This window comes from Staurois parvus, unplaced genomic scaffold (genome assembly GCF_062004578.1).
Source record: "Staurois parvus isolate SC_StPar_1 unplaced genomic scaffold, SC_StPar_1.0 ptg000267l, whole genome shotgun sequence".
NCBI lineage: Eukaryota > Metazoa > Chordata > Amphibia > Anura > Ranidae > Staurois > Staurois parvus.
Genome location: NW_028318063.1, coordinates 684,501 through 703,618, shown reverse-complemented (window position 1 = coordinate 703,618; position 19,118 = coordinate 684,501). Strand labels below are relative to the sequence as shown.

General features: G+C 40.4%; 1 protein-coding gene across 2 annotated transcripts in view; it reads left to right on the top strand.

Annotated features, from left to right (window-relative positions):
• Nucleotides 1–1,106, top strand: part of LOC149459231 (uncharacterized) — a 36,614-nt gene extending 35,508 nt beyond the window's left edge. For both annotated transcript variants that reach the window (XM_089681443.1, XM_089681442.1), the window contains exon 5: nt 102–1,106. In XM_089681443.1, coding sequence (XP_089537569.1) covers nt 102–931 — 830 coding nt within the window. In that variant the 3' untranslated portion in view covers nt 932–1,106. The remainder of the gene's footprint in view (nt 1–101) is intronic.
• Nucleotides 1,107–19,118: the final 18,012 nt, after the last annotated feature.

The following is a 19,118-nucleotide window of genomic DNA, read 5'->3' as shown; positions in this document are numbered from 1 at the left end:
CATCAAACTGAATCAATTCATCAAACTTGTATATGTGACATCATATTGTAAATAATCCATTGCATTTGTTTTATTGTTCACTACATTTTATTCCTTATTAGATACCTCCTTAAATAAAGGTATCAGATCTCCATCAAGGCCATGTAGAAAACAGAGGAAACCTACAAGTGGCTCACCTGCAGAAGAGCCACCTTCCACAAAGCGTCAAGATAAGAGCTCCAAGTTTGTAGCAAGCAAGAGTGACCTAAACCCCACAGCATATACTTGCAGCGAATGTGGTGACAATTTCAATGAGCATTCCCTTTTTCTTAAACACCAAGCAAGCCATGTTGAACACAGAAACTTAGTCGTCAAATATGGCAGTAACGTGACTTCAATGAAGCACCAAGGGGTCCAAACTAATGAACCTACAGACAGCCGCCTCCGGCGGAGAAAACATGTGATCTACACCTCTAGTGCAGTTACAGAAAGAAGAGTTCAGACTGAGCCAAAATCTTTTATCTGTAAAGAGTGCGGAAAGAGCTTTACTCAAAATGCTAGCCTTATTGTGCACAAGAGGACTCATACCGGTGAAAGGCCTCATACCTGCAAAATTTGTCTCAAGAGTTTCATCAGTGGGTCTTACCTGGTTATGCATCATAGAGTTCATACAGGGGAGAGGCCCTATGTCTGTAATGACTGCGGCAAACGGTTTATAAGCAGTTCAAACCTTATTATCCACCAGCGTGTCCACACAGGAGAAAAGCCGTACCTCTGCACAGAGTGCGGCAAGTGTTTTGGTCACAGCTCTCATCTGGTGAGGCACCAGAAGGTTCATACTGGTGAACGTCCTTTTACTTGTGCCGAATGTGGCAAGGCTTTCTCCAGAAGCTCACACTTGGTCAGACATCAAACCATTCACATGAGAAGTCTGGCTAATTCAACTGTGTGACATTGTGGACCAGAGATGGGACACTAATGCAATATGGAAGGAGACACTGTTCATGTTCAGCACTTTTTATCGTCCATAAATCTTTGTCTGCGGCTCTTTCTTAAAACAGTTCAAAGTCATTGTATATTTATTGTTGTATTGCTTTATAAAAAAAGATTAAAGCATTCCACCAAAAGTGGTAAATAATTTGAGTTTAATTAAAGCAGAATTTCATTTTGCATTTCTAAAAGCATCTTAAAGTGACCCTGTCACTATGCTTTCCAAGTTGTGGGCAGGGCCACTTAATTCCTTTGGCTCTCCTATACCATGCAGCTAAGCTGTGGGTCTCTGTAATGCGAGTTCGGTCTCTATAACTTTGGGGAGCCAATCACTGTTGAGGAGGCCAGGTCACCATCCCCCTAGCTACTGGAGGACTCTCTGCCCTGCTAGGTACCACGCTTCATGACAGGCTGCAACATACCTTGCTCTATTTCGGCTTACCCATAATAACTGCATTACTCCTCTAGCTGGTTTTGCCGAGTATACCTTCCGTAGTTGCTTTGCTTCATACCCCATATGTACTTTACTGAGCCTAGTTTCAAATTCAAAAGCCAAGAACCTTAAAGCACCACTTTGAATTACTTCAGGCCAGGATTAAAACAGTTGACACAACTCGACTGAACATTTTATGGCATAGTCCAACCAGAACATTACAGTACAACATCCCCTATCTAACTCAACTTACATAGAAAGGTGATGGTATTGTGAATATCATGCTGCTACATCCCTTACTAACACAACAAGACAACAAAATGTCTCCCATGGGACTTTGGCAGTAACATTAATACAATAAAGAACAGTATTTTTAATCAAAAATCTTAAAAAACTGAATCATAAAAATCGGAATTTGTATTATATTTGCATAAAAGTTTTTCCATGTATTTTATGGAAAGACTTTTATGAAAATATAATAGAAAACTCTGATTTTTATGATTAGTTTTTTTTTTAATTTTTGATTAAAAATACTGTTCTTTATTGTATTAATGTTGTTGCCAAAGTCCCATGGGAGACATTTTGTTGTCTTGTATCTAACTTAACTAGGCTGCTCAGGCATACCTCGACAAGGTAGTAGTCCATTAGTGGTGTAATCCAAGGCTTCGTAGCTCTCTCAGCTCCCGTGTCTTCCATTGTTTGGCACAGCAGTCCCCCTTAGCGTTCCATAACCGCTACAGCAACTCCATGAGCTGGATGAGTAAGACCTGGAGAGACTGGTCTCAAACACGGCCTTCTCCCCTTTTATATCACAAAGCCATGGTCCAAAAAACCCAGGAACAGTGTGGAGAACATTAACCCTTCCCCAACCTGGGCCAGCTACCTCCCAACTAACATACTGTAGGCAACCTGCCTACAAACACACTCAAAAGCTGTAGCTCATGAAGAGGGGACAAATTTCCTTTGCTGTCTGCTAGCAATTCCAACTGCTCCAAAATGTCAAGGTCACTTTATTGGATAAGGAAAGTATAAAGATAGCGCTGGAACCGTAGGTTTATTGTACTGGTATTATCTTAAGGTATTGATGTTGGTGTAAATGCGCTGGTTCCTGGCAGGTGGCTTCTACACCCCAGGGAATCTTCAGAGTCTCCTTTGCTTGTAGTGTAATATAAGAAGAGCTGAAATTAAAGTGCCACACCACTGATAAGTGGTCCAAATACAACTTTATTCCATTAAAGGTCAGGCGTATAATTCAAGAAGTAGCCAACGAATTTTGGGGACCTTAGTGCCCCCTTCATAAGGACTTGACTGGCAACAAAGTAAACAAACCAGAAGTGAACTGGACCTACAATGGTATTTATTCTAGGGTGAATTAAAAGCACAGGCCTGATCAGCAGCTTGTTTGGCAGCATCGCTTTCATTTCAACTCTTCTTACATTACTTTAATGGGTAATTCCATCTTTGACCCCTTTACACTGACAGGGTCAGCACTTTAACCACTCCAGAAAATTTTACTCTCTTCATGACCAGGCCATTTTTTGCTATTTAGCACTGAGCTACTTTAACTGGTAATTGCTCGACCATGCAACGCTGTACCTAAATGAAATTTATATAACGTTTTTCACACAAATAGTATGAGAGTATAAAAAGATAATGTTTGTTACAAAAATTGTTACAATAAAAGCGAGCCAATGGGTTCGATGAAGCAGATTCCAATACAATGGTACATAATTTACATATAGAACATACACACAATGCAGATTTCCTGACAGTCTGTATTACATCAACTGAACAATATGCTAACAGCTCATAGGAACTATTACAGTGGTGTTGTTGTCTAGACAAATCCAATGCGGTTTGGAATTCATATTTCCTTCTTCAGGAAACAAACATGTCAGGTCTAAAACATAATAGCATGTCAGGTAGATGTGAACTATGTACTATTGTCAAGAAAAAACGAGCGCTAGATCTATGTAATGGAGCCGCTAGCAAGAAAAGGTAAAACCTCTGAAACCTCTTAGAATGACATATATGTATAAAATGAACCTGCAGCGCTCCTACAAATAATACAAAGCAAATACAAATGAAGGTATGTATATATTACTCTGAGAATGACATTAGGCATATATATGTGCAAGATAGTGTATAACGCACACAACCATGGATCACCATGCATGAATAAGTTCATGAATTCATTTTCAAAAATATAAACGTGAAGATGGGTGACAGTCTATATATGGTGAGCGATCATTATTCGTGACATCAAAGCTGCCCTCAGTGACTTTCTATCCACGTGGATCCCTTTTGTCTGGCCAACAGGCCCTTGCATATCATGTGAGTTATATTTTAACCATTTCTTTGCACTTGAATAAAGCAATGCTGCACTTAGATATCTTTGTTTTTTGGCTCTTTTTTTCCTGAGCCAATTTTCCCCAAGAAAATCGTGGGATATTCTCCAAAGCTCTATCTCCCTCTGGTGGTCGGTGAACACATCATACCGTTTGGGATACCTGGTTGATGAGATCCTGGTTGCTGGCTCCCTATGGTGGTCTACAATCAGAACTCTGCTATTCGGAAACCCTGTTGAAATGCTGGGATAGATGCTGTTACTAGCGAGAATACCTGGGTCCAGATGCTCACACCTAGATGATATCATCATCTACATGCGTTTTTAAAAGCGCTATCTGGTTAGTGCAACCTATTCTCATTTTCCACACCATTGATGTCACGAATAATGATCGCTCACCATATATAGACTGTCACCCATCTTCACGTTTATATTTTTGAAAATGAATTCATGAACTTATTCATGCATGGTGATCCATGGTTGTGTGCGTTATACACTATCTTGCACATATATATGCCTAATGTCATTCTCAGAGTAATATATACATGCCTTCATTTGTATTTGCTTTGTATTATTTGTAGGAGCGCTGCAGGTTCATTTTATACATATGTGTACTATTGTATTGGAATCTACGTCATCGAACCCATTGGTTTGCTTTTATTGTAACAATTTTTGTAATAAACATTTATCTTTTTATACTCTCATACACTCACTGGAGTTTCTGCCATGTAACGTCCCAGGGGAACATTCATATTTTTTCTTGGTCATAGACTTACTATGGGGCATCTGTTCTCGGCTGCTGCTCCTCTGCACAGGAGCCACTGCTGACAGCTCATCCTGGGGCCAGACCAGAGTGGTTTCAGAATAGGTAAGTATAGCGATCTTTTCTTTACAGGTTTAGCTAGAATCACCTTAGAATGGGTGTGGGAGTAGGTTTAGCTTTAGTTAGGTTTTGCATGAACTTCCACCACAAACACCAGGGCATTCTTCCCTCCACACAACACCAATTTTGGAGCATTCTTCCTTCCACTTACCACCAATGCCGGGGCATTCTTCCCTCTACTCTCTGGTAATATTGGACAGTGGTGAGTGGATGGACTTGTGAAAGGATTCTGAGGCATTCTTCCTTCCACTCACCACTGACACCAGGGCATTGTCCTTTATACTCATCACCAACGCCGGGACATTCTTTCTTCCACTCACCACCAACGCATGGGTGTTCTTTATACCAAGGACCACCAACACTGGGGCATTTTTTTCTCCAACTGACCATCAATTTTAGGGCATTTTTCCTCTAATTGACCAATGAGGACAGTGCTTTTTTACTTCCACTGACCACATACATTGTGACTTTTCACTTACCACTAAAGCCAGGACATTTTCCTCGACTGATTACTGATGTTGGGACATTTTTCTCTCCCACTAATGTGTTGAGACATATTTTTCCACCTACTGACCACTACCTTTTTGCCTTATCTCCTAGTTTAAGCATATTGACAATGTACGACTGGGTTCTGTACACTGTGCTGCATATTACATAATCTAGACCACTTCTGTCATGCTAAGCATTTGTTGCTGCACAATACCTTATGCTACGTAAAACAAATGTTCTATGTAAGAGGCAGTCACAGTAGTAAGGTGTTGCTATGACTGCTTCCAGTTAGTCAGGTCATTTGGCTCTTAGAATGTTACTTTTTGAACATACAATATGACTCCAAAAATAGGAGTATTTGGGCCATTTACAGTAATGCAATGTAGCAAATAAACTGTTAACTGGGGAATGTAAAATGTGTTTGCATATATTTTATTAATGCATATTTTCTTTGCATTTATTTTTATTAGTTTATGTTTTTAATGTTCAAAGCACTATATTTTTTTTGTTAGGTAAAAGCCCCAATCAGTTATAACATTAAGATGACCTTCCTAATATTGAGTAAGTCCCCCTTTTGCTGTCAAAACAGCCCTGACCCATCGTGACATGAATGCCACAAAACCTCTGAAGATATGCTGTGACATTTGGCACCAAGTCGTTAGTAGCAGACTCTAAGTTCTGTAAGTTGTGAGGTGGAGTCTCCATGGATCGGACTTGTTTTTCCAGCACATCCCACAGATACTCAATGCGCTGACCTGGAGATTTTGGAGTAAACACCTCAAACTCGTTGTGTTCCTCAAACTATTCTTGAACCATTTTTGCAGTGTGCCATGTGTCATTATCCTGCTGAAAGAGGCCAATGCCATCAGGGAATACCATTTCCATGAAGGGTTGTCATTGGGATAACATATTACATATAGCATTGTTTAGGTAGGTGGTATGTGTCAAAGTAACATGTACAGTACATGAATGGTAGGACCAAGGTTTCCCTTTAGAAAATTGACAAAAGCATCACACTTGCCTTCTTCTCATGCTGCATCCTGGTGCCATCTCTTCTCCAGGTAAGCAGCGCAGATACACCTGTCCATCCACATGATGTAAAAGAAAACATGATTCATCAGACCAGGCCACCATCTTCCATTGCTTCATAGTCCGATTCTGATGCCCACATGCCCTTGGTAGGTGCTTTTGGTTGTGGATACAGGTCAGCATGGGCACCCTGTCAATCTGCAGCTACACAGCCCCATACACGACAAACTGCAATGTCCATTTTTTGCAGCTTTCAACACATCAACTTCATGGACAGCATGTTTACTTGCTGCCTATTATATCCCACTGACTTTCAGATGCCATTGTAACAGGATAATCAATGAAATTCACTTTACTTGTCAGTAATCCTAATGATATGGCGGATCAGTGTATAAAATAATGCATGTTAGTATCAACACTTCCATATATTATGCAAAGCTCTAGGCTGCTTTTACATGCTTATTGGGATGATTTTAACAGATTTGAAAAAAAAAAGCTTTTTATTTACAGAGCTCAATAGCTCAATCTTAGATTTACACACAATGCTGAATGAGTCAGAAGAGTGACCTATTCTGGCCCCTATGTGCAGTCTTCATACAGGGGTGTACAGAGATTCAAAAGGAGTCTGACAACCTAAAAAAACAAACAGCTTCTGCTTTAGCATGTTTTGTGACAACAAATTCATAGATGCACTCTGCATAAAATGTTTAGTGTAAAATAAGGATTTTGTATAACTAGCTTTAAAATGTTTAAAATATTAGCTTAAAATTGTACAAACCTAAAAATATAAATTATGTTAAACTATCATTTAGATAAATCCATAAAGACCAAGTTGGATTTTTACCATTTCATGAACATGTGCATGTAAAAAAAAAGATTTGTTCATGTATAGGCTTATATTGCACTCTTTAGCAAAGCACGTGGTACATTCAACAGAAAAACAGACTTCTTGACAGAACAAAAAAGTGTACATACTGTATCACATTGCAATGGAAACAAAAGAACATTAGGTCTACATCAAGAACAAAATCTCCTCATTGGTCTCTTAGAACACTAAAATTCTATTCCCTGATGACACAATATTCGTGAACACTCATAACTGATAGATAGGCGGGGGTCCAATAAAGTTAGCCAAAAGAGCATGTTTTCAAGATTTATAGATACATAGGGGGTATGAGTAAATGGGCAGAGGAAGGGGAAGAGGGAAAAAGAAAAAAAAGGGGGAAGGGTTGAAGGAGGGTGAAGGGAGGAACAGAGATTGCTGGCCATCAAGGAACATAGTATTCGATCTTTACTGAGGCAGAGCCTATGCAAGAGTGAATATGTAAGAGACATTGTGGAAATTGTGCCAATAATACCACGTCTTACAGAATTGTCATTCTTTTCATAGCTGCTGTTGGACGTTCCATGTCATTAATCTTGTTTACCACTGCTGTCCATTGACTAATCGAAGGTGGGTCTGCACTTTTCCACTTTTATGGAAAAGGTCGAACATGGGAGCTCAACCAAAAAATATGCAGCAACGAGCCAGATTCTAGGTGGCAACGCCAGCATGTTGAAGGCACAGAGGGATAAATCTTGTGGAGAAGTGCTGGAGTCCTATACCAGCTTGTCAACAGTTTACATCCAGCTTCCTGGTACCTTCTGGAGAGGGAGGATCCAGGAGCGCATTTTAAAGCACCTGTTCTCTCTGTGCAGGAGTCAAGGTTCTGCTTAGGTCTCATCCCATTTCAGTAGGAAGAGAAGAATGAACTGCTCATGCCAAAAAAGATTTTTAAATTCATACACATGACCCACAAATCTAAAATTCTCCTTTTTCTAATGTCTTTATATAAAGAAAATGTAATTGATGTTCAGTCTTGATAATTGAGTCTATGGGGTCTTCACATTTGCTCTAGAAACCCTTCCTTTTGAAGTATATTTAAAATGAATTGGGCCTAAAACCCAACTTATTAATATTACATGAAGGACAAGCGTGGTATTGTTTGCTAATAGCTTTATTTGTAATGGCAGTGAAGACCCTAGCCATGCACACATGCCAAATTAAACATGGTAACAACCCCAAACACACCTCCAAGATGACCACTGCCTTTCTAAAGAAGCTGAGGGTAAAGTTGATGGACTGGCCAAGCATGTTTCCAGACCTAAACCTATTGAGCATCTGTGGGGCATCCTCAAACGGAAGGTGGAGGAGCGCAAGGTCTCTAACATCCACCAGCTCCGTGATGCCATCATGGAGGAGTGGAAGAGGACTCCTGTGGCAACCTGTGAAGCGCTGGTGAACTACATGCCCAAGAGGGTTAAGGCAGTGCTGGAAAATAATGGTGGCCACACAAAATATTGACACTTTGGGCCCAATTCGGACATTTTCACTTAGGGGTGTACTCACTTTTGTTGCCAGCAGTTTAGACATTAATAGCTGTGTGTTGAGTTATTTTGAGGGGACAGCAAATTTACACTGTTATACAAGCTGTACACTCACTACTTTACATTGTAGCAAAGTGTCATTTCTTCAGTGTTGTCACATGAAAAGATATAATAAAATGTTTACAAAAATGTGAGGGTTGTACTCACTTCTGGGAGATACTTTAATAAGACTTTCAGTCAGCTATATTAAAATGTATTTGGAGGACAGTGGTTGCGTTTGCTCCTGACACAGTGGAAACATACTCCTGGTCTCCTTCTTGGTGTCTTAAGCCCTAGCCGTAGGCCTATGACTACTAATGATAAAGATGTCATTGGAAAGAAGAGAGAAGGAAAAGGACTTAAGAATAAGAAACTGTTCTAATTTTTGAAAACTTGCCTGCATGCTGGTAGATAATTATTATTGTATGGTATTATTGTAACATGACATCTCAAATTCTGTCGCTCCCATAATTCACTCAATGGGGAATCTCCTTTTCCAGGCACATGGGTTTCTCTGCCATTCACCACCCAGAAAAACTTTTTACATGAACCCGCACTACATAGTGTCTTCACTCATTTTCACAATTCCGAAGCCTAAAGTGACACTAAACAATATCCTTATTCCCAAGAAACAATCCATACACATTCACTGCTTAACGGCCCTCTAATCTGTTTTGAATTATCTCATTCTTTACAGCTGGAGATCATCTCTTTAGCAAAAGTGGGCAGCAGTAGATCCACTTGTGGATCATTGTTGAGGTACTCAGGAGGCCCCCCTCTCATCCTGTCACTGGCCGAAGTTTTTTCTGGGCTCTCCTGTTCCTTCAGGGAGCTGGGATCACTCTTCACAGAGGAGATGGAGGAACATCCATTCACCGATCTCTCCTGCGACTAATGAAGCCAGACGTGATGATGATTTCATCACTTCCAGTTTCAGGACTGTCATTCCCTGGCTGTTACAGTCAGGGAAACAACTAATAAAGCACAATCTGTACTTGATTAGCTACTTTTGGAGGGCAGGGAAGACATTGGGGGACTAAAAGATCCCTGATGTCTCCATAAAGAGGACCTGTCACCTGCCCAAAGTTATCGCATAGGGAGCATGTCAGCCTTATTGTGATAGTAATAAAGTTGAATTAAAAAAAAAGTAAAATTGTAAAAAAAGTAAAAAAAATTAATTAAAACATTTTTTAAAAAATTAAAAACACCCTCAATGAGAGCAATAATTCTAGGACCATCTTTCACAATTAACTCTACACTGATCACATGTAAAGTCTTTTAAAGCATTACTTATGAAAAACGTTAGGTACTGTAGTTTGTTGCCATTACTTGGGTGCGCGCAGTTTTGAATCTTGACATGTTTTGTATCTATTTACTTGAAGCAACATCATCTTTTGGATTTTACAAAAAAATAGGTATTATACTGTATTTGTGTGTACTAAAATGAATTTTAGTGTATTTTTTCCTAAATTGTGTGTTTGATAAATGGCTGTGCAAATATCATGTAACATAAAAAAAATTGCATTATTCTCCAGGGTTTCAGAAAATATATAATGGTTGGGGGCTCTAAATAATTTTCTAGCAAAAATGATGATTTTACCATGTGAGCGAAAAATGTAAAAACTGCCCTGGACAGCAAGTGGTTAAACCACGGAGATTACTGAAGGGGTGACACTTTAACAATGTGACTGCTCCTGGAATCCATAGGCAAAGAGAAAACATTTAAATAATAAAAGTGAGAAAATAATTTGCTAGAATTATGCGATGTCTGCTTCTCAATCTTGATGCTGGCACATGCACTTTGCCAGCAATTAAGAGACAGAGATGACAGAATATTGTTTAACAATATCCAGGGAATATCCGATTGCCTCTCGGGGGATCAGGAAGGAATTTTTTCCCTGCAGGAGCAAATTGGATCATGCTTTGCTTTGTTTATTGCCTTCCTCTGGATCAACTGTGGGTGTAGGATTATAACTTCTTTTTTTTTTAATGGTTGAACTGGATGGACTTTTGTCTTTTTTTCAGCCAGACCAACTATGTAATATTTAAATTTCCTATAAGGTATGGATCTTTTAATAACATATGTTGCTATCATCGATCCATACATTCTTTTGTGCTCTGAGCTGCATTTTCCCCTAATCTTCACTCTGTATGCACTGCTACACACTGATCCTATTGATCCATGAACCATGCACTAATTCAGGTCTCCTCTCTCTGTAGGACATGTGACCAGCTGTTTGCAGTCATCGCCGGGAAATGTAGTTCCTCCTTTAATACTGCAATGCTAGCCAAAGCATTTCCAACTACACTTCCCACACGTCTTTTATCTTCTGTTTGATTGGGCCCCCAAACCCTCCACCTCCCATAGCTGTCAGACAAAGGGTTCAGCTGGGGAAGGTAGGGGGTGATTTTTAACTTTTTGCACTGTCAAGTGTCGCTATGGCTTGTAAATGATTCATCTCTTCATAACAATGTACTAGTTTGACCTGGAACCAGCATCTAAAGGGATAACATTGGGAAGGAGAGTCCACATAGGAGGCAGCCGCAGCTTCGGCTTTTCTTCAGTCAAGCTTGAGCTGTATTACGTAGAGTTATATGTTGACTTGCTGTAGTTCCTAACGTTGGCAATCTTATGGTAGCAGTGTTAGTGATAGGTGCAGCAAGAGCAATGTGTGTATGTACAGAAATGTTATAAACTGACACATTCTCTTTTTATTAAAAACAAAACAAAGATCACATTATACCAAAGAAGGGCGCGGAGTCCACATTTTACCGTTTATAAAATTACCATTAATGTTACAGATCGATGGATTTGGAGTTACAAATCTATGGATTTGGAGTTACAGATCTATGGATTTGGAGGTCTTCATACACGTTGGCTTTCAACTCAGAACTGAAATGTTTTTCTGTTATTTGCATACAGAATGAAAAATATACTGCAAGCCTCTGTTCGGTACTAGGGTACATTGGTCCGATCCGGGTCCAAACACAGATATAGTTGCAGCGACCTTATGTGGGCCAAATAGTGTCCTACAGTTACACCTGACTGTGCAACCATCGCTATGCTTTATTGGCAGTACCTTCCTTGGTCCTCTGCTGTGTAGGGTTGCCACCTCATCCCTTTAACTACTTGCCCTCCAGAGGATTTACCCCGACAATTATGACCTACAATTTTGAGAAAAAAAACAATATTTTTGACTTTTTGCTATTAACCACTTGCCCTCCGGAAGATTTACCCCCCTCCTTGACCAGGCCATTTTTTGCGTTATGGCACTGAGTTATTTAACTGACAATTATGCGGTCATGCAACACTGCACCCAAATGAAATTGATGTCTTTTTTTCCCCCCAAGAATTATTATTATTATACAGTATTTATATAGTGCCAAAGAGTTTGCTCAGCGCTGTACATTATAGTGGGGGACAGTACATGAGACAATACAGTAACAATACAATACATGAGGGGTTCGAGGGCCCTGCTCCTTGGAGCTTACAATCTAGAACAGAACTTTCTTTCGGTGGTATTTGATTGTCTGTGTGGTTTTTATTTCTTGCGCTATAAAAAAAAATAAGACCGACAATTCTGAGAAAAAAACAATAGTTTTGACTTTTTTGCTATTAACCACTTGCCCTCACGAGGATTTAACCCCTTTTTGACCAGGCGATTTTTTGCATTACGGCGCTGAGTTACTTTAACTGACAATTGCGTGGTCATGCAACACTGCACCCAAATGAAATTTGTCCTTTTGTTCCCATGAATAGAGCTTTCTTTCAGTGGTATCTGATCACTTGTGCGTTTTTTATTTTGTGTGCTATAAAAAATAAGACTGACAATTTTGAGAAAAGAAACTATATTTTTGACTTTTTGCTATAAAACATGCCCAGTAAAAAAATGTAAAAACATTTAATTTCATCACAAATTTAGGCCAAAATGTATTCTACTAGATGTCTTTGCTAAAAAAAAAATCAATTATAAATTAATTGGTTTACGTGAAAGTTATAACGTTTTATCTATCTATCTATCTATCTATCTATCTATCTATCTATCTATCTATATATATATATATATATATATATATATATATATATTCAGTATATACTGGAATTTTTTATTTTTATTTTTACTAGTAATGGCGGTAATCAGCGACTTATAGCGGAACTGTGGTAGGCATTCTGACACTGGGGGAACTGACTTGGTGTCACTGACATCCCCAGTGACACTAATACAGTGATCAGTGCTAATAAAAAGCACTGACACTGTACTAATGGCACTGAGCAGGAAGGGGTTAACATGTGGGGCGATCAAAGGGTTTGCTGTGTGCTGTTTTACTATGGGGCTGTGTGTGTGCTTCACTGTAAGCACACTGCTTTGCATGACTGTGCTATGCAGGGGAGACAGGGGAGAGAACTGTATTGTTTACTTTGGTAACCTGGTGATGCTCCTCGATCACCGGGTGCTGGCGAGTAATCACTGGCCGGGACACAGTGATTGACAGCCAAGGCTGCGAATGGTGGCCCGGGTAGGGCATGCGTGCCCCCTACTTGGGAATGCAAATTCACATATATATACGTGATTTTGCACACCCCTGCCACCCTGTAGCAGTATATATATATATCTGTTATAGGGCAGCGGGAAAGTGGTTAAATCTGAACACATATTAATATGTGTTCGGCTTTAAAGGGATGAGGTGACAACCCTACTGCTGTGTCACACCATACAGCCAAGAATGCAATACCCTGCTGATGTTGGTTGTTTTCAGGGGCGGACTAACCATTTGGAAACTCAGGCACTGCCCGAGGGCCCGGGGTCAGTAGGGGGCCCCATGAGATGCCCCTGGTACCTTTTTCATAGGCTTTTTTGAGTTTGGGCAAGGACACAGGGGCCCCATGATCCCCTATTGCCCGGGGGCCCCATGAGTTGTCAATCCGCCCCTTCTTGTTTTACAACAGAATGGTATTGGAATTATAAAGCCCAACTATGGAAAAATCTAAATATTAAAAAATGAAACCCCTCACATTGTAAGAATAAAAATAGCACCTCTGAATGCAATGCTTATCTGGTCTCCAGCATTGTCCCCCACAGACTCACCAACTTTATGATCCAGTGACGCATACCTTCCAACTTTTGAACTTCAGAATGAGAGACACTTGAGGGCGGAAATGAGCTGCTGCGTGCGTAGCATGCCGTGGCAACATGGGTGTGGCCACATGGTTAACAGTGGGAGGGGCCCAAAGGGCATGGTTAAAAAAAACCTAGGTTTCATGTACCTAGAAAATATGCTTTGATTGCTGTGCCACAAGCAGGGCTCTCACAGACACAAACCCCAGCACAATCGTTTAAAAAAAAGAATAAAAAGCTTCCATTATAAATGGTTTTGCACAAACTGTGGAAGAGTGTGTTACACAAAGTGTGGAAGGATTCAGGAGTGCATTATACACAGAGTGCAGGATTCAGGAGTGTGATTCATACAGAGTGCAGGATTCAGGAGTGCGTTATGCACAGAGTGCAGGATTCAGTAGTGCATTATATACAGAGTGCAGTATTCAAGAGTGCATTATGCAGAGAGTGCAGGATTCAGGAGTGCATTATACACAGAGTGCAAGGTTCAGGAATGCTTTATGTACAGAGTGCAGGATTCAGGAGTGTGTTATGCACAGAGTGCAGGATTCAGGAGTGTGAATCATACAGGGTGCAGTATTCAGGAATGCATTATGTACAGAGTGCAGGATTCAGGAGTGCGTTATGCACAGAGTGCAGGATTCAGGAGTGTGAATCATACAGGGTGCAGGATTCAGGAATGCATTATGTACAGAGTGCAGGATTCAGGAGTGCGTTTTATACAGAGTGCAAGGTTCAGGAATGCTTTATGCACAGAGTGCAGGATTCAGAAGTGCGTTATGCACAGAGTGCAGGATTCAGGAGTGTGAATCATACAGGGTGCAGTATTCAGGAATGCATTATGTACAGAGTGCAGGATTCAGGAGTGCGTTATGCACAGAGTGCAGGATTGAGGAGTGCATTATGCACAGAGTGCAGGATTGAGGAGTGCGTTATGCACAGAGTGCAGGATTCAGGAGTGCGTTATGCACAGAGTGCAGGATTCAGGAGTGCGTTATGCACAGAGTGCAGGATTGAGGAGTGCGTTATGCACAGAGTGCAGGATTCAGGAGTGCATTATATACAGAGTGCAGTATTCAAGAGTGCATTATGCAGAGAGTGCAGGATTCAGGAGTGCATTATGTACAGAGTGCAGGATTCAGGAGTGTGTTATGCACAGAGTGCAGGATTCAGGAGTGCGTTATGCACAGAGTGCAGGATTCAGGAGTGCGTTATGCACAGAGTGCAGGATTCAGGAGTGTGAATCATACAGGGTGCAGGATTCAGGAATACATTATGTACAGAGTGCAGGATTCATGAGTGCGTTTTATACAGGGTGCAAGGTTCAGGAATGCTTTATGTACAGAGTGCAAGGTTTAGGAGTACATTACATTCAGAGTGCAGGATTCAGGAGTGTGTTTCATACAGGATTCAGGAGTGCATTATATACAGAGTGCAGTATTCAAGAGTGCATTATGCAGAGAGTGCAGGATTCAGGAGTGCATTATACACAGAGTGCAAGGTTCAGGAATGCTTTATGTACAGAGTGCAGGATTCAGGAGTGCGTTATGCACAGAGTGCAGGATTCAGGAGTGTGAATCATACAGGGTGCAGGATTCAGGAATACATTATGTACAGAGTGCAGGATTCATGAGTGTGTTTCATACAGAGTGCAAGGTTCAGGAATGTTTTATGTACAGAGTGCAAGGTTCAGGAGTACGTTACATACAGAGTGCAGGATTCAGGAGTGTGTTTCATACAGAGTGCTGGATTCAGGAGTGTGTTTCATACAGAGTGCAAGGTTCAGGAATGTTTTATGTACAGAGTGCAAGGTTCAGCAGTACATTACATACAGAGTGCAGGATGCATTATGTACAGAGTGCAGGATTCAGGTTTGTGTTACATACAGAGTGCAAGGTTCAGGATTACATTACATACAGAATGCAAGGTTCAGGAGTAGATTACATATTATTAATATTATTATACAATAGTTCGCTCAACGCTGTACATTACAATGGGGGACAGAACAATAACAATACAATACAATGCAAAACATGAGGGGATCGAGGGCATACATACAGAATGCAAGGTTCAAGAGTACATTACATACAGAATGTAAGGTTCAGGAGTAGATTACATACAGAATGCAAGGTTCAAGAGTACATTACATACAGAATGTAAGGTTCAGGAGTAGATTACATACAGAATGTAAGGTTCAGGAGTAGATTACATACAGAATGCAAGGTTCAGGAGTACATTACATACAGAGTGCAGCATTCAAGTGTGCGTTTCACACAGAATGCAGGCTTCATGAATGCATTATGTACTGAGTGCAAGGTTTAGAAGTGCATTACATACAGAATGCAGGATTCAGGGATGCGTTAGGAACAGAGTGCAAGGTTCAGAAGTTAGTTAAACTGCAAAGACACCAATTCAACATATAACTAATTTTCAGACTGTGCCACGGAAAAAAAATACTGAGAGTATAAATTCATAATAATATATGCTCCTGGCCGCTGCTATTTGTGATGTATCAATCATCAATAAAGGCTGGAAAATATGAAACAGTGCTGACCTAAAAATTAAACATACACTTACGTTCTAAAATCTTGATTAACAGCATACAGGAGGCAAGGCAAGAATGCCGGCATCTGATGGATAGCAAATGAGTACAGCCGAGCAGGACCTGCAGCAGTGTGAACATCAGCACAGTCAGGGATTGGCAAACAAGCCGGCGGGGCATATGGCTGTAATGAGAGAGAGTGCAGCTGTTAAGTCCAGCCTGTGATGTCGGGGATGGGCGAGCTGTTATGTATTTCAGGGGCTCCGTCTCATTTTAAAAACAATCTTTTCATAGGGAAACAGCTGGCAACCAGGAAAAAGGTGGCAAGGGGCAGGCCCAATAGGAACTACTATAATTTAGGTTTATTATACACTGCTGCGGGTGCACATGCATTAGTTCAATTTGGTCCTGCCCCTTGTCACCATTTTCCCTGGCCAGCAATGTGTAAATCCTGGCTGTTTGTCTATGCAGTGCTTGCTTGACAAAGGGGGTGGAGCCCCTGAAACGCATATCGGCCCCGCCCCTTCCTGGCATCACAGGTTGGAGTTGACAGCTGCACGCTCTCTCTCATTGCGGCGGCAAACCCCTCTAGCTTGCCCGCCAATAGCTGGCTGTGCTATATGTTCACACTGTTCTGCTCGGCTGGAAGTTAGCATATAAAGAATAGATAGAGTAATGCGGGACAAAGCCCCTGTACACTGGGATGGCAGGAAAAAGGTGAAAATGTGGGAAAGCCCCACCCAATCCAGGACTCTTGAGAGGTATGTGTGATGGTCCTCTTCTGGGCTAAATGACAATGATTACTAAATAGGCTATTCTTTATCTGAAACAATTTACACAATTATTCTTAAGGACTTTTAGTTGCACAGTTGGTAAGTTTGAATTAAGGCACCAGTCCATCCAGTTCAACCTGAGTGTGTGTGTGTGCGCTTATGCCTCTACCATTATCCATATCCCTGTACTTTGTGTTTGCTAAGAAACACATCAAAATGTTTTCTGAATTTACACTCTGTGCTGACACCACCAACTGTGGAATGGAGATCCACATCCTTCCCACTCTAACAGTAGAGAATCCCAATAAATAGTTTCCTACCAATGATAGAGTCACCATTCAAAGATTTATATCTTGTGATCATTCAAACCAGGTTTGTCCTGAAGGCTATACCAAAAGGGCAGACCAAAAAAAAACATAGTTAGTAAAGCTGAATATGCAGTTCAGTTTTAGGGACCAATTCACAAAAAGAACATTGGGGAACTGGAGAAAGTACAGAGAAGGGCAACCAAACTGATAAGAGGCATGGAGGAGCTCAGCTATGAGGAAAGATTAGAGGAACTGAATTTATTCTCTCTTGAGAAGAGGAGATTAAGGGGGGATATGATCTCCATGTATAATACATAAGGGGGGATATGATCACCATGTATAATACATAAGGGGGGATATGATCAATATGTATAAATACATCAGTGGTTCATATAGTGAACTCGGTGTAGAGCTATTCACCCTGAGGTCACAACAGAAGACAAGGGGGCAATCTTTATGTCTGGAGGAAAAGAAATTTAATCTCCAAACATGGAAAGGTTTCTTCATAGTGAGAGCTGTGAAAATGTGGAATAGACTCCTTCAAGAGTTGGTTCTGGCCAGCTCAGTGGATTGCTTTTAAAAAGGCCTGGATTCTTTCATAGGTACACAGAATATAACTAGATACTAACATTTATAGGTAAAGTTGATCCAGGGAATATCCGATTGCCTCTTGGGGGATCAGGAAGGAATTTTTTCCTTGCAGGAGCAAATTGGATCATGCTTTGCTGTTTTTTTTGCCTTCCTCTGGATCAACTGTGGGTATAGGATTATAACTTTTTTTTTTTAAAGGTTGAACTGAGTGTTTTTTTTCAGCCAGACTAACTATGTAACTATGAAACTATGAATAAAGTTAGCAGTCCATCCTGTGTGTATTTATGTCACTGCCATTTCCCATATCTCTGTATGTTGCATTCACGAAGATGCCCATCTAAAGTTTTTTTTTTTTACAATTATCGACACTCCCCTTTTAACACCTTCAACTGTGGCAGTTCCACATCCTTACTGGTCTGACTATAAACCCCTTACTCAGTTTAAGGTTAAACAGCTTCTCATCCAACTTTATTGAGGGGTCGCGTGTCCTCTTAAGAAACCTGAGACTGAAGAGTCTTCTCCCTATGTTAGACATTTGTATATCGACATCATATCCCCTCCCAAGGATCACTTCTTGGGGAGGATAAGTTTAAAGTTTGTAGTCATTCACATAACTGATTTTTTAAAAATAGTGGTGTACACCTTATTTATAATGGCTTGTTCATGTGTGATATATACTGTTTAAATACATTTAGGGATTATAAATAATGTATACCGCACAAACACACTGACCTATGTATGCATTATTTATAATTCCCAAGCTTCATATGTTAATATCAAGCAATAAATTACTGCAGGTTCTGCTATCTGTGCCAACAATTATGTTCCTTTGTAGAAGGCAACCTAAGATGCCCATCCCATAACCTGATCTGCTGTTGGGGCCTTGGAAAAAAACTGGTACATTCTGAGTATGGGAGACGTTGAACCTATTTTCACCTCTTACAATTTAGTGATTGATTCTTGAGCTGTCGATAGCTAAGCGTCCTAGCTAGCTGTCTTCTATAGACAGTGTTGGTTTCTTTGTTTTCATATTCTTTTAATTTCTTCATAATACTTTTAACAGTGCTCTGGTGGCTTTCAAAGTTTGGAGATAACCTTCAAAGTCTGAGGTCATGATAAAAGATATAGGCGCACTCATACTCAGTTGACTCTTTCAAACAGGGTTGAAGTTTTTCTAAAAGCTATATATTATATTCACTGACTGTTATGTTTATACCTGTTTGTGTTTATT